We start from the raw sequence: 16,365 nt of genomic DNA, 5'->3' as shown, positions 1-16,365 counted from the left end.
TTGTAGCCTGGGGTCATCGGGTGTTTGGGGTCTCGCAACAACATACACCCTCGCCTCGCCCAGGTGACCCAGCCGGGGTTGATCAAGCCCCGACTTACGTCCCAGTAGCTACTGTACCCACGGTCAGTCCTCTTAGGGAAAGACAGGGCCACTCAGTCTGCTTCTCCGGAACTACTCTGCCGGGACTCGGGGAGGCTCTGGCACGTGGAGGGACTAGGCTCTGTGGGTTGTCTCCTGGCCGGGCTCCTCCTCCGTCTCACCAGGTCCAGGACCTGAGCGCTGCACCAGATCCTCTGCACCACCCCGATCCAAACATTTCCTTCTGACGTGATGGTTCCTTGGGCCGTGGTGGTACTGCAGGCTCCACTTAAAATAACGAATAACCCAAAATAAGTATCTACAGGCTTACAACATGTCGCTCTGCGATGTGTTTGTAAGCTTGTAGATCTGCTATTTTCGGTGCACGACATGCTTCCATAGAAGACATAGATGTTGGCTTCTATGGAATGAACATGTCAAGTCAGAAAAGTTGAAGGAGTCTGTTTTTCATGTTTTCATTCCGTTAAGATGAATCTTTATTGGGAAGCAGCAACTCTTTCTCAACAACACATCTGAACAAAATGAAATAATGTTCTATTAAAAAACAAAAAAGTCAATGTTGGAATGTTGAAAACAGCATTTAACCACTTAAGCCTTATTTAAAAGAAATTTGCGAAAATAGCCAATCTACAAGCTCAACGCGTGAGCTTGTAGATTGACTATTTTAGCTATTCTTTGAAAATATTCTCTTATGACATGCCCAAAACTTGCAACTACAACAATATGGAACATTGATGTTGTAGCAGAAAATAAAACATGAAACAAACATTATTTTAAACACCCAAACATGATGCATCATTGAACTTCAGTGGTTTGTCTATTTGTGAAAGTTTATTTGGGGTAAAACTTTGTTTTTTAATCTGTCTTTTTTTTAATGTAATAAGTGCTTCAGCATTGGAACCTTATGCAAGCCCTTATTGTTTTGGTCATTACATTTCCTACACGTCTGTTGGGCAGAAATCTTTATCTATATAATCTCTTATGATTTTTCACAAATGAATGGCCTATTTTATACTACTACAAAATAACAGAGCTTGTTGCTCTGTTATTTTTGTAAAATATAGATTTTTGCCAATTTTGTCCTATACTGACACGCCCAAATAGGTACAACAGGTTGAAAGTGGTTAAGTGTGTTCGTGGGGTTTTATAAATATGAAACCAAATAATGAAAAGTATCAACAAGATGCTTGTTACTAAATAATAACTACATTGGATCCATTGGAACGCCGGTTTCTTTTTTTTCCCCCATTTCCTGAAAAGAAACCATTTTGGACGCAGGTTTCCACTAGACAGTGACAATGCCTCCATTGCATCATCACATAGAAAGAAAAAAAAAGATGCTAATCTGATCTACCGCCTGATTCGGATGCTATCAATGCATTGAATGGGACATTATCACCTTTTATTAGACCATTGAATGGGCGAAGTAGGCGACATACTGACCTACCCGCGATTTATCAGACCATTCATTGGGTGTTATCAAGACATACTGACCTACCAACGGAGATGACTTAAATAGTTCAGTTTCGGTTTTGGTTTTGGTTTCGGACCATGACGGAGGCGCGCAGTCTCAGGCGAACTGTCACCCCGTGAAGGACCACCGAGGGAGCTAAGGCGACCGAGTTGCCGTCCTGAACGGTGTGACGTTCGCCTGAGCCTAACTCAGCGCCGTTGGAGTTATGTACCGATAGGCACAGAATGGTAAATCATGTTGTGGGGACTGCTCCGCCTCCAAGTAGGTCAGTAGCTCCTGCTTACGCCCCATGAATGGTCTGACAAATCGCGGGTAGGTCCGTATGTCGCCTACTCGCCCATTCGATGGTCTAACTAGGCAACTACCGTAACATGTTTTTATATACTGTACGAACCTCTAGCTTCATATTTTAAGACAATAACTTAAAGGTAGGGTAAGTGATATTTTTTGGTTAAAACAAAAAGTATTTTGTTAAAAGGTTAAAGCACTATATTCTGATAGTAATCATTGCTATAGAGGGGTTTTTCAGTAACAGATGTCTCCCTGAGTCTCCAGCTCTTTAATAAACAGAAAATACATTTTTCGGTAGGTGTCAAAATCTCAGCCAATCAGGAGAAAGTACCCATTTTTAAGCTTAATTTGTATAGTGTTCCAGTTCCAATTTCTTAGTGTCATCACTTCCAATTCCACTTGTTTAATCTGTATCCTGATTGAGTTCTCTGTCCTGGTTGGATAAAATTGGAAATGAAACTGAAACTGAAACGAAAATGCATTTTCTGTTTAATAAAGAGGTGGAGAGACAAGGAGACTCCTAATACTGAACAAACACTCTATATCAATGAGTACTATCAGAATATAGAGCTATTTAACACTTATTTTAACCAAAGCAAATCACTTACCCTACCTTTAACGATGACGGCTATTCTTTGTGCAGGTGGAAGAAGATGGAACATAAACGCCACAATTTCAGCTGAAAACTAAAAGGCTAGAGAGGACATTCAGTAGCATTTGGAATAGTCAACGTTGTGCAAAATAACAATAACGGAAAGAAGTTAAACTTTAAGCAATACAAGACGGAATGTATAACTATGATAATAAGGTTAAATCACTGTACAAATGTGTTAACCACTTGAACCCTAGCTTCCCTATTCTTGGGGGGGGGGGGGGGGCATTTGCTGAAAAATGGGTGATCTTCAAGCTCCACAACGACGCTGCGACGCAACACGTTGTGAGCTTGTAGATCGGCTATTTTCGGGCGAAGAGATTTGGTGTAGAGGGGGGGGGGGGGGGGGGGAAGGAGCGGACCAAGTACAGAGCCGACCCCAGTCAAGTCAGTATTTCGTCTTTTGTCGGGTGGAAACCTCATATGTCCAAAACGGTTACTTTTCAGGATTCAAATACAAAAGTAGCAGATCTACAAGCTCGAAACGCGTCGCTTCGCGCCGCGTTTCGAGCTTGCAGATCTGCTACTTTTGACACTTAACTCTTATACTGCCAAAAACGTTTATAAACGTTTTTTATCAAAAACAAAATTAAAATAAATTTAAAATTATTATTATTTTTTTGTGTTTTTTTGTTTTTCTGTTCTTCACAAAGAACCAGGAGATAACATTTTCCTAAAAGTTTCCGCTCCATTCACTTCAATGTTAAAAAATAAACAGAGGAAAAAAATAACGTATAATGTTTTACCTGGAAACATGCTAACAGAGGTGGCAAAGTATTTTTTTAAAAACCCTGGCAGTTTAAGAGTTAAGTGTGTAGTATGATCAAGTATGGCGTTAATTTACAAAAACACAAAAAGTTAAACTAGGAGATGAGAGGTTTCTGCCCGACAACCGAGGATTTACTAAAACATGGAACGTTTTGAAGTGGTTAATATTTAGGATCAAAGGGCATGGGGCCTAACTCTATTTTAATATTTAGGATCAAAGGGCATGGGGCCTAACTCTATTTTAATATTTAGGATCAAAGGGCATGGGGCCTAACTCTATTTTAATATTTAGGATCAAAGGGCATGGGGCCTAACTCTATTTTAATATTTAGGATCAAAGGGCATGGGGCCTAACTCTATTTTAATATTTAGGGTCAAAGGGCATGGGGCCTAACTCTATTTTAATATTTAGGGTCAAAGGGCATGGGGCCTAACTCTATTTTGACGTCGGCCATTTGTCTGTCCGCGGTCCTCCCCGACCGGCTCCACTTCCTGTTGTCTCTGTGCTGTCGGGTCCTGGCGGCGCGCTGCCGCTTGCACCCTTGCTGCTTCCTCACCGCCTCCTCTTTACCGCCCGGGGGGTCCGGGCCCTCAAACGGCCTGCTGTGTGTGCGGACGGACGGACACAAAGGAAATGCAAGGATTATTAACACATTCCATGCCAGAGTTTAATCTCATAATGTACTCACCAGTGCCAGCGTTTTATTGTTGTTTTTTAGTTTTTTTCATGTCGCCACAGACCTCGCTAAATAAGTTAAAAGTGCGCGTTCATTTGGTTCCAAACACACAGCGGATCCGTGAGAAACGGCCAGCGAAAACAGTTTCCAAATCCGTGCGGCCATCTTGAAGATACAGCCGATCAACGGTAAACAGTGATCAGCGAGGAGAAAAACAACAACCGAGAAAATCGAGTTTTAAACAGGATCCCAGACAGGAAGCGGATACGATCGAAAAAACCGGAACCCGAATAATTCCGTTTCCGACCGGAAACCGGAAACGGAAATGGATCAAAAAAATTCGGAAAGTGCACCTGGGGCGATTACAATGGGAATCGGCGGTTCGCGTAGATCTACGCGACTGGCACGCTGCGGCTTTAAATAGGTTCGCGTAGATCTACGTGACTGGCATTCAATGTGTTAAGACCCGAGGCCGATTCTACAGATGTCAAGTTTTCTGAAAAACCTATGTTTGATAACACTAGGTAAGGTTGTCTCCAATGCTGAAGACCTTCATGTCTATTCAGGAGTTTTTACTTGCCCAAAGCTACCCCTTAACCCATTGAGACCTGAAGCCGATTCTACGTGTCTCCTAAATCCCAACAGTATTCTGAAAAACGTACAGTATGTTTCTATATCAGTGGTGCTCAATCTTTTTCATGTCAAGGACCCCCAAAATTATATGTATTTGGCGGCGGACCCCCATCAAAATATTTTGTTCCAGGGACCCCCCAGAAGCAAAGATTTGAGTTAAAAATGTTCGCTTTAAAAATATATATATTTCAAAGATTTGCACACATTTTCACGATTTTTCAAAAATAGCAGATCTACAAGCTCGTAGCGCTATGAGCTTGTATATCTGCTATTTTTGAATAGCCCAAAGCGTAAAATAATGCTTTTTAGATCAAATCTAAAAATGACAGTTCCAGGTCTTAATGGGTTAACTGATAAGAGAGATGAAGCAGGGACCCCCTGATACATCGTATAACATTGTTTGGCATAGTATTACTACTGTTGGCCTCAGTCCCTCCATCTTCTTTTTTTTTTAGAAACCGGGTGGGTGGCTACTCAGTTGAGTTTCCTACCGGATAGCCTCAGCCGGTCATCAAATTATTGACCTAGGAATGCGACCAACAACAAAAAAAAAGTCTCCATGAATTCAAGGCTTCATGGGGTGAGTAATTGATAAGAGAATAAGATTATTTTTGGGTGAACTACTCCTTTAATGTCTCACTGTACCACATGACATGCTGTTTACATTTCAGACTAATTAGGTATTCAATCAATCAGTCAATACTGTAACTGTATACTATATGGAATATCGTTGCTGTCGGGTGGATCGCCGATCTACAAGCTCAGTAGACTATTTGTGGAAACATTTTGATAAATGTTGACTAATCCTCTCTTATGGGGGTCCCCTGGCACAAAATCTTTTCAAAAAAATTACAGATCTACAATCTCACTGCGAGCTTGTACGTCTGCTATTTTTTTTTCTTTCTTTCATCTTGAAAGTATTGGATAATTGAATAATTAAGGTTTCTTCTTTACACAAATCTTCTCTTCTGGGGGTCCCTGTCACAAAACCTTTTCAGATGGAGGTCCACATCAAATACATATCAATGTGGGGGTCCTGGACATGCAAATGTTTGAGAAACACTATAAGAGACATTTCGTCTCATATGTCCAAAACTGTGTCTTTTCAGGATTCATATTCAAAAATAGCAAAAGTAGCAGATCTACAAGCTCGAAACGCGACGCTTTGCGCCGCGTTTAGGCCTTGCAGATCTGCTACTTTTGTGACGGAGTAGTATGATCAAGTAGGGCGTTGATTTACGAAAGAATAAGACGTTTTTTCATTCTGTCCGACAGCAGGGATTTGAATGAGCGTGTATAACCGTCACCTTGGCCCGTACTGTTCAGATCTACTGTCTCCGAAGAAGTGCTTGTAGACGTAATCGTCCAGGTCCTCGAACAGGTCGTCGCCCAGGCCGTGGTACTCGTGCATGTCCTCCAGGTAGTCCTCCACGCCGCTCACAAAGTCGGTGAACAGCATCTGGTCGTGGATGAACACGCCGTTGCGGAAGAAGCCGTTGACGAACTTCTCCAGCTCGCTCCAGTGGCGGAAGTGGTCCACCTGGGTTTATGGATTCAATACCTTATTAGTCACACATGTAAACCGTGCGTGGTACAGTCAGACATTAAAGCTAAAGGGGTAACATTAAAAAAAAAGTCCTGGGGACTTGTTTCCATTGTGGTCCTATAAGGTATGTATTCAATTCATCAACAAAGAATACAAAATTAACACAATAATACATGTCATCAACAAATACAAACACTATGTACAAAATAGATGGGAAAATTACATCTACCTCCCCTTGTGGTCTCCTGATAGATGATTTTTTAAGGCCAGTTTAGAAATAACCCAGTGTTACACCTCCTTTAATGGAGTGTGTCAGGACATTCCACATTTTGGTGTCAGAGCAGTAGAATGAGAACTCTCCCATGTTTGTTCTAAATGTGGGTGGTACCAGATCATGGTGGCTCCCTCTAGTGGTGTGGCTGTGGATGTCACTCACTTTGGAGAAGTAGTTAGACAGGTATGAGGGTATTGAGGTCTATTTAACTATCTTAAATACCAATCCCAGTGATATTTGCTTAACCCTGTCTTCTACCCTGACCCATCCCAAACTAGCAAAGTGTGCTGGAATCAGGTGGGTCATGGGCTTAAGGCCGAGAAGTAGTCGTATCAGTTCGTTTTGGGAGGTCTGAAGCTCAGTTTTTTTGTGACATTGAGATGTCGGAGAACCAGTGGTGTAAAGTACATTTACTCAAGTACTGTACTTTACTGGAGTATTTCTAATTTTCAATACTTTTACTTCTACTCCACTACATCTCAGAGGCAAATATTGTACTTTTACTCCAGTACAATTATTTGAAAACTTTAGTTACTAGTTACTTTGCAAATATAAATGATTATATTATGAAACTTACATTAACCACTTCAGCCCTATTTTATACCTAGGCTATTTGAAAATAGCCGATCTACAAGCTTGTAGATCTGCTATTTTCAAACATTTGGTACTTTTACTTTTGGCACTTCAAGCATATTTTGATGCCAATAAATACTTTGGTACTTTTTTTCTCAATTTTTTTTTTAACCCAGGCCTTTTACTTGTAACAGAGTATTGTTATGTTGTGGTATTGCTACTTTTATTTAAGTAAAATATCCGAGTACTTATTCCACCACTGAGGTGCAAGCATGATCAAAACGTCATCGGCTAAAAAAAATACCTCTTGCTGCAGGTAGCTCTGCAGGAGCTGGTGGAACTCGTCGGCTCTCACGGGCCCCATGGCCTTGTTGAAGAGACTCATGGACTCCTGGTAGGCACAGTCGAAAACTCCCGAACAGCTCTTGGGGTCCGCCGCTCCCGCTCCTGCCCTCTGGTGGTCCGTCTCTCCTCCTCCTCCTCCTCCGTCGTCCTGGACTTTGGCCCCCGACTTGCGGGTGTTGTGAGGGCCGTGGCGGGAGGAACCGTCGTCGCTGCTGGGTTTGTGCGGTGGGTGTGGTTTGTGGTGAGGCTTGTGGGGCTTGTGCTGCCACGACTCCCCCCCAGCGTCTTTCTGGTTAAACCTCCTGTGGGGGTTGTCACGCAAAATGATTGTGATTCATATTTTTATTGCAGTTTTTTTTGGTATTTGACTTTTGAAAGGATTCTAAATAAGCCTGCTGGCTTCTTCCTTAGTTTAACTTGTTTTCGTTGAAATGTATCATTTCAATTTTTTTCAATGTGCTAATGAACTATACTAAACTAGACCTATGAATACTTTTAGGTGTTGTAAACTAAATACTACATTTTAGGCTTTGTAAACTAACTACTAAATTCCACAGGGTGGATATGACAAATTACTGAGATATACCAAGAGAGGACTGACAATGACCGGTAACAATAATCTAAATGAATAATGTACCATGGCCAAAACAGGCCATATATTTATACTTTAGAAATGTTTAAAAAATAGCTAAAATAGCAGATCTCCAAGATCACAACGCGTCGCAGCGCCACGTGCTGTGAGCTTGTAGATCGGCAATTTTCGCTACTTGACTATTTATGGAAATATATGAACTTTTCAACATTTCTGAAAATGTTGAAAAACATTTTTTGCCCTAAATGTCAAAATGATGGACACTAGGGGTGGGACGATATGGGTACCTCACGATACGATATATATCACGATATTAGGCCCACGATAACAATATATATCACGATATTCGACGATGTTCGATATATTGCGATATCACGATATTCGATATATATTGCAAGAAATTTCACCAAAGATATATCACGATATCCGAAAATATCGATATATTGCGATATCACGATATATTGCATGAAAATTCACCAACGATATATCACGATAGTCCTTGTATTCAATTCATAAACACATAAAATAGCACCAAATGGTTCAAAATCATCATTACACAAATACAGAGTAGGAAAAACAACGTATCACAAACTAAAAAAAAAAAATTAATCGATATTTTTCGGCAGTATATCGATTATTTATCGCGGGAGAAAGTATCGCGATAAATCGATATATCGTCCCACCCCTAATGAAACACCAGGTTGAAAGCAGTCAAAAGAGCATGGACAATGATGTGGAAATAATGATGGAAATATGACATTTCTGTTCATTTCTTCCAAGTGTTTTTATACAGATGAATGAACACTAAGTATAATAAATAATAATAGTATTACTATGTCGTCCCTGTCGGGTGGTCCAACACGGTTACTTTTCAGGATTCAAAAGCATCACAAGTAGCAGATCTACAAGCTCAAAACGCGGCGTGAAGCTTGCAGATCTGCTGCTTTTGATGCTTTTGTGTGACGCTGTAGTAGGATCAAGTAGGGCGTTAATTTATGGAAAAAAAACACAAATACGGAGATAAAAGGTTTCTGCCCGACAGCAACGTTACGTAATAATTGCGTCAGGCCTACCTACCTGCAGTGGTAGATTTTACTTAAAGGGGTAGTTCACCTCCAAAATAACTTTTTTTCTATTGATTACTCACCCCATGGAGCCTTGAATTCATAGATTTTTTTTTGTTTTTGTCACATTCCTAAGCCAATAATTTGATTATAATAAATGTGTCCCCATTGATTCCGGTAGGAGACACAAATGCATTTGTGTCTCCTACCGGAATCAATGGGGCAAAATTTATTATAATCAAATAATAGAGGAAGGAATGCGACAAAAACAAAAAAAAATCCATGAATTCAAGGCTCCATGGGGTGAGTAATCCATAGAAAAAAAGTCATTTTGGGGGTGAACTACCCCTTTAAGTAAAAGTATCCATACTGCAATGTAGAAGTACTCTGTTACGAGTAAAAGTCTGGAAGTAACAAATTTACTTGAGTAAAAGTACAAAGGTGTTGGTATCAAAATGTACTTAAAGTACCAAAAGTAGTATGTACTCATTATGCAGAATGTCCGGTTTCACAAGTTTTCAAATGTATAAAAATCTTTTGAAAATAGCAGATCTACAAGCTCACGATGCGTCGCGATGCGACGCATCGTGAGCTTGTAGATCTGCTATTTTCAAATGGCCAAAATGTATATAGAGCTGAAGTGGATAATGTGTGTTTTGTAATAATAATCAAAATCTACAAAGTAACTAAAGTTTTCAAATAATTGTAGTGGAGTAAAAGTGCAATATTTGCCTCTGAGATGTAGTGGAGTAGAAGTAAAAGTACTGAAAATAGGAAACACTCCAGTCAAGTAAAAGTACCTCAAAAATGTGTACTTACGTACAGTACTTGAGTAAATGTATTTAGTTACTCTACCTGTTGTCCGTCGCTCGGGCCTTGTTCATGAACGTGGAGGCCGAGTCCTTGAAGTGGCGGAACGTGGACTTGACCGAGTCGGAGAACTTCCTGAGGTTCTCCTTCACGGCGTCCTTGGCCTTCTTGATCTGCTCCTTGTGGTGGTGCACAAACTCCTTGGTGGAGTTCTTCACCGCGTCCAAGGTCTCCTTCACCTTCCCGATCACGCCCTCTTTGGCCTTTTCATGGGAACCAAAAGCAGAACAAAACGTCATGAATGAAACGTTTTCTGTTAGAATTAAAGTTACGGTATTATCATTCTAAAGCAGTGGTTTTTCAACAGGTGGTCCGGGGACCACCTGTGGTCCGGGGACCACCAAATGGACCCTTACGGGTTTTACCATTTGGTTTCATTTTACGCTCTCAAGAGTTAAATTATTGTTAAACATCTGCGTTACTTAATTAAATAACTGTTATTTTTGATCAACGTTTGCCTGTTATCTCTCCTATTGGTACCAACATCAATACAGTAGGGGTGTGCCGATATATCGTCCCGCGATATATCGCGATACGTTTTCGTGACGAGATGTATCGTTTTGGAAAAAATTAAAAAATTAAATAAATAAATAAATAAATAAAAAAGTTTTCTTTTTTTTTTTTTACAATAATAATAATCAGGCTTGAAAACAGCCCCGAGGTGAAAAGGGTGACAACATGTTTTTTTTCGGGTCAGGTGTCACACTATTGCCCTATTTGGATTCAAAACGGCTATTGTAGCTGAAAAGCTACAAGTTTGCGTCTGAATAATGCAAAAACAGAATTATTTGTTTGCATTTTCTCTCCCCCATATATTTTCATAATAAAAAAAGTGCGTATCGTATCGTATCGAAATCGTATCGAAGTTGTGAGCCAAATATCGTATCGTATCGTTTGGTGAAATTAGTGTATCGGCACACCCCTACAATACAGCATGTGGAATTGTGGACAAAATCGTATCCAACATGTCGCAGCGCGACGTGTTGTGAGCTTGTAGATCTGGCTATTTTCGGTGCAGGACAAGCTTCCATTAGAAGACACGCTGGCTTCATATGGAATCCAAAATGACATATATCAGTGGTACGTTAATCCGTGCCTTCTTGACTTTGGGCTGCGTGTCTCCTTTGGCTCGCTCCTCTTTGGTCTCCACGTACAGACGCTCCCACAGGTCCGACCGCTGCCGCTCAAAGCCCAGCTTCCTCTCCGCCTCCGACAGGCGAGACTGCAGCTCCCCCAACGTCTCCGAATCCGCCTCTTCCTCCCCGACCCTGTTTGTAAGAGTTATCATAGTTAAAGGGATATTTCACTTTCAAAAAAACTTTGGGTCATTTTATCATCTACTCAGGCTTTTGTGAGCCCCCCAGACCGTTTTTAAGTTGCTTGATTCAGTAATTAGATATTTGATATTAATTTTATCAGACACGCCCCCTTCCTATACAAACCCATTATAACTTCAAACTCCATATTTAACATGTTAGATTCATCAAAAACACCCGTCCTTGGTTCTGGTGACTCACCCCGCCCTCCTAATATGCGAGGGGGCCGTGTTTTTTTTATTACTTTTTTCATTTATTTTATAGATTTTTTTTATTGTATGTATTTATTTTTATTTTCCCCAAAAAATATTAAAAATAAATGAAAAAAAGTTATCAAAAAAACACGCCCCCCTCGCATATTAGGAGGGCGGGGTGAGTCACCAGAACCAAGGACGGGTGTTTTTGATGAATCTAACATGTTAAATATGGAGTTTGAAGTTACAAAAGCATGAGTAGATGATAAAATGACCCAAAGTTGTTTTGAAAGTGAAATATCCCTTTAAAAAGGTAAGGTAAGGAGTGATTTTCTTTGGTTAAAATAAGCGTTAAATAGATCTATAATGCTGATGGTACTCATTGCAATAGAGTTCAGTAACGGGAGTCTCCATGTCTCTCCAGCTCTTTGATAAACAGAAAATGCATTTTCAGGTCAGGATATCAATTTGATCCAAATCAGGACAGAGAACTCAGTCAGGATACAGATTAAACAAGTGAAATTGGAAGTGGTGACACAAAGAAATGAGCAGACACAACATTGGACCTGGAACACTAAAAATAAAGCTGATCAATCGGTACTCTCTCCTGATAGGCTGAAATTCGGTCAACTACCTGAACATTTATTTTCTGTTTATTAAAGAGCTGGAGAGACAGGGAGACTCCTGTTACTGAACAAACACTCTAAATAAAACTAACCAAATGAACACGAGAATTTTATAAATATTTTTTGTTAACTCATTCACTGCCACTGACGTAAAAAACGTAATTTGTCCCGTTTACCAATCCTGCCACTGACGTAAAAAACGTATTTTTTTTTTTTTTTTTTTTAGTTTTTTTTTCAAATTTGACCCAAAGACCAAGGAGATATGATTGTTTAAAGATCTACACTCCCATCCACTTCCTTGTTAACTTAAAACTTAAAAATTCTGTATCTCGGCTCCTGAGTACTTTTTTTTTTGAATGAAAAATCTCTGGCAGTGGGCAAACGCGGCCAGCAATAATTGTGGCAGTGAATGAGTTAAAGGGGAAAGAAAAAAAAAGAGAACTGAAAGTGTATTGTGTTTTTTTTACAAAATGTATTAAAATATACTACAATCAATCATAGAGAAAATATCCATAGTGTTAAATCTTTGCATAAGCCTAGTATTTTGGGGTGATCTAACACTAAAACTAGTAAAGAAAACTAAAACTAAGCCTTTGAAAAAAAAAATTGAGAAAAAAAAGAAACCAAGGCAGCCAAACCCTCATAAAAAAAAACGGAATAAATAACGAAACAACGGAATAAAAACTAATGCAAAATTCTAAACTATTGGTTCTCAAACTGGGGTCCGGGGACCCCCAGCGGTCCTTGGGGGGGTACCAGGGGGTCCCCAGCTAAATTAGTTAATATAGCGTCACAATCATTTTAACCACTTTAACCATATTCTATACTTTGGCTATTCAAAAATCATGACAATTTGTGCAAATCTTTGAAAACATATATATATATTTTTTTTTAAAGCAAACATTTTTAACTGAAATCTTTACTTCTGGAGGTCCCTGGCACAAAACATTTTCAGATGGGGGTCGGCGGCCAAATATATATCAATTTGGGTGGTCCTTGCCATGAAAAAAGGTATGAGAACTAACTGTTCTAAAGCAGTGGTTTTTCAACCCCTAAATTGATATACATTTGGCCGCGGACCCCCATCTGAAAATATGTTGCGCCAGGAACCCCCAGAAGCAAAGATTTGGGTTACAAATGTTCGCTTTAAAAAATATATATATTCAAAGATTTGCACACATTTTCAAGATTTTTCAAAAATAGGTGCCGCGCTATGAGCTCGTATATCCGAATAGCCAAATGATCGTGACGCTATGTTAACTCATTTAGCTGGGGACCCCCTAGTATCCCCACCAAGTACCCCTGGGGGTCCCCGGACCCCACTTTGAGAATCAATGTTCTAAACCATAATGACCTGCTGTGACTGAGGTCGTCCAGCTCCGTCCTCAGCTGCCCGGCGGTCCTCCTCTCTTGGTCCAGCTCCGTCCTCAGTGTGAGGGACTCCGCTGCCATGGCCTCTCTCTGGCTCCTCACGCTGGTGAACGCCATCCTCTCCTCCTCCAGTTCACCTTTCAGTAGAGGAGTCATCATACACACATTTAACCATACCATCCTCTCCTCCTCCAGTTCACCTTTCAGTAGAGGAGCCACCATACACACATTTAACCATACTCTTTTTTTATTCTATTTTTGGGCGGTGAAACCGCCCCTATATGTGAGGTTTGGATATTTGCACCCCCCAATTCTGCGCTGTGATTGGCCACCAATGTACCCCCCTAACTCTGCACCGTGATTGGCCAATCACAGTCTATTCAGGACTGTGATTGGCTAGTGAAACATGACACATGTGCATAGCCCTATTAATAGGACTATGCACTTAAAAAAAACACATTTATGGTTTTTTTTAAGTGAATCACACATTGTCACACAATCAGTATTGTGATTAGCTAGCAAGACACCGTCCACTTCACACTGGGTGTGATTTTTTTTATTCCAATTATCATAAAAAATGTATCATATATTATATATATATATATATTATATTATACAAGCTTAACCCATTAAAACCGGGAAAGCATCTGTGTCACTTTAGATTCTAACCACTTTAACCATTATATTATACTTTGGCTATTCAGAAATAGCAGATCTACAAGCTCATAGCGCGTCACTTCGTGCCGCGCTATGAGCTTGTAGATCTGCTATTTTTGAATAATCTTGAAAATGTGTGCAAATCTTTGAATATATATATATATTTTTAAAGTGAACATTTTTTACTCAAATCTTTGCTTCTGGAGGTCCCTGGAACTAAATGTTTTAAGATGGGGGTCCGGGCCAAATACGTATAATTTCGCGGGTCCTAGACATGAAAAGCTTTTGAGCACCACTGATTATAGCAACATAAGTGTTTCAGAAAACTGTTAGGATTTAGAAGACATTTGTAGAATGGGCCTCAGGTCTTTAAAGGGTTAAGGGACATAAACCTCATAGTCATATTGTTGTAATCTCTGGTTCTTAAAGGGTTAAGGGACATAACCTCATAGTCATATTGTTGTAATCTCTGGTTCTTAAAGGGTTAAGGGACATAACCTCATAGTCATATTGTTGTAATCTCTGGTTCTTAAAGGGTTAAGGGACATAACCTCATAGTCATATTGTTGTAATCTCTGGTTCGGGAGGACGCTCTGCTTCCAAATTCCGCCGAATTTCGCCGTTTTTTTTTTCACTCACGCTGTTTGGTGAACAACGCACCTGTATGTATGTCTGTCTGTTTTTTTGAAAAATGTTTTAGCAACCCATATATTTGAACGGAAATGTATATTTTTATCCTGTGCTTAAAAAAAAAAAAATAATAACTTTTTTTTTTTTTTTTTTTGACCATGAGGGGGCCGCCAAGACGCTGCGATCGGGCCGCATGCGGCCCGCGGGCCGCGGGTTGAGTAGCGCTGTTCTAAGTGAACAGGGTGTGGCAGTCAATGTACTAATGGCTCATTGGAGAGCACCTGGGGCCGGTGCCTCCAGGAGGCTATAAAAGCCAGCCCATGATCAGTCCATGGAGAGATCCAGAGGAGAGAGGACTGCCGTCCTCTTCAGCTGCTCCCCATGCTTTTGTCCTGTTCCATTTGATTATTCTTTTCATCCATACACACACCCTGCACTACACCATGTTTCACTCATCCACACTTACACTACTGATTTACTGACTCCACACCTCATTCCTTTATTGTTATGATTTCCTTGTATGTTCAGTTATTCCTCAGTTGTTGGTTAGTTTCTTAGTTAATAAATATCTTTGTTATACTTTCCGTTGGTCTCCCTCCCCTATTATTTGTCGTGGCAAGAGCCAGCCATGACAGTAGTGATATAATGATAGATAAATAGCAGCCGGTCATTGACTGCCCCCAGTCAACTTCTGTGTTTTGGTTCGATTGGGTTTCACCAAGATTAACGTGACTATGGTAATCTCACACTTCATATCACACACAATACAGTAAGAGCTCCTGTAACTTTCACCAGCTAAAACATTTGAATAATAGCGTAAAAACACGTTCTTCTAACCCATTAAAACCGGTAAAGCGTCCGTGTCATTTTGGATTTTAGCATTGGCTATTCAAATATAGCAGATCTACAAGCTCGCAGCGCGGCACTAAGTGCCGCGCTGCGAGCTTGTACATCTGCTATTTTTGAACATTTTAGAAAAATCTTGAAAGTGTATCATTTAGAGAACTACTGATTTAGAAGTAGTTTTTAGAATCGGCCTCGAGTCTTAAAGGAGGAGTTCACCCAAAAAATGACTTATTTTCTATCAATTGCACACCCTATGAAGCCTTCTTTTTTGTTTTTGTCGCATTCTTAAGCTAATAATTTGATTCCCGTCTCCTATCGGCTAATGTATCCGGTAGGAGACACAAAGTAGATTATTTGTGTCTCCTACCGGAAATACACACGGTCATCAAATGATTGTCTTAGGAATGCCACAAAAACAAAAATAAATCTATGAAATCAAGGCTTCATGGGGTGTGTAATTGATTGAAAATAAGTAATTTTTTGGGTGAACTCCTCCTTTAACATCGCGATAGATGGTGGGACGATGTATGGCGACGCCCCCTACCTTTCAGTCTCTGGTTCTCCAGCAGAATGGCGTCTGTGCCGCCGCGGGCCTCGAGGTGGGCGACCTGAGAGCGCAGGGTCCTCAGCTCGTCCTGGAGGCCGGACAGAGAGGTCTGCTCGCGCCCCAGAGAACTCTTCAACAGCCCGTTCTCCGCCGTCAGCTTCTGCCGCTCGTACTCCATGACGGCCGTCTTCTCCGAGCTCCGTTTCAGCTGCGAGAGCAAATCGTCTCTCTGGGCCTTTTGTTTGTTGTTGTTGTTGTGGAAATGCAGACAAGAAGAGACTTAGATCAGGAGTTGGACAACTTTGATGATGCAGAGGGCC

General features: G+C 40.5%; 1 protein-coding gene across 2 annotated transcripts in view; it reads right to left on the bottom strand.

Annotated features, from left to right (window-relative positions):
- Positions 1–557: 557 nt before the first annotated feature.
- Positions 558–16,365, bottom strand: part of ccpg1 (cell cycle progression 1) — a 38,346-nt gene continuing 22,538 nt past the window's right edge. For both annotated transcript variants that reach the window (XM_080434961.1, XM_080434962.1), the window contains exons 9-15: positions 16,043–16,280; positions 13,349–13,502; positions 10,955–11,126; positions 9,844–10,061; positions 7,292–7,634; positions 5,902–6,134; positions 558–3,887 (exon numbers count right to left, since the gene is read on the bottom strand). In XM_080434961.1, the coding sequence (XP_080291087.1) occupies positions 3,686–3,887; positions 5,902–6,134; positions 7,292–7,634; positions 9,844–10,061; positions 10,955–11,126; positions 13,349–13,502; positions 16,043–16,280 (1,560 nt within the window). In that variant the 3' untranslated portion in view covers positions 558–3,685. The remainder of the gene's footprint in view (positions 3,888–5,901; positions 6,135–7,291; positions 7,635–9,843; positions 10,062–10,954; positions 11,127–13,348; positions 13,503–16,042; positions 16,281–16,365) is intronic.

Source organism: Gymnoscopelus braueri (assembly GCF_963280865.1).
Source record: "Gymnoscopelus braueri genome assembly, chromosome: 1".
Lineage (NCBI taxonomy): Eukaryota > Metazoa > Chordata > Actinopteri > Myctophiformes > Myctophidae > Gymnoscopelus > Gymnoscopelus braueri.
The sequence above is the reverse complement of the archived record's forward strand: the minus strand, read 5'-3'. Positions and strand labels throughout refer to the sequence as shown.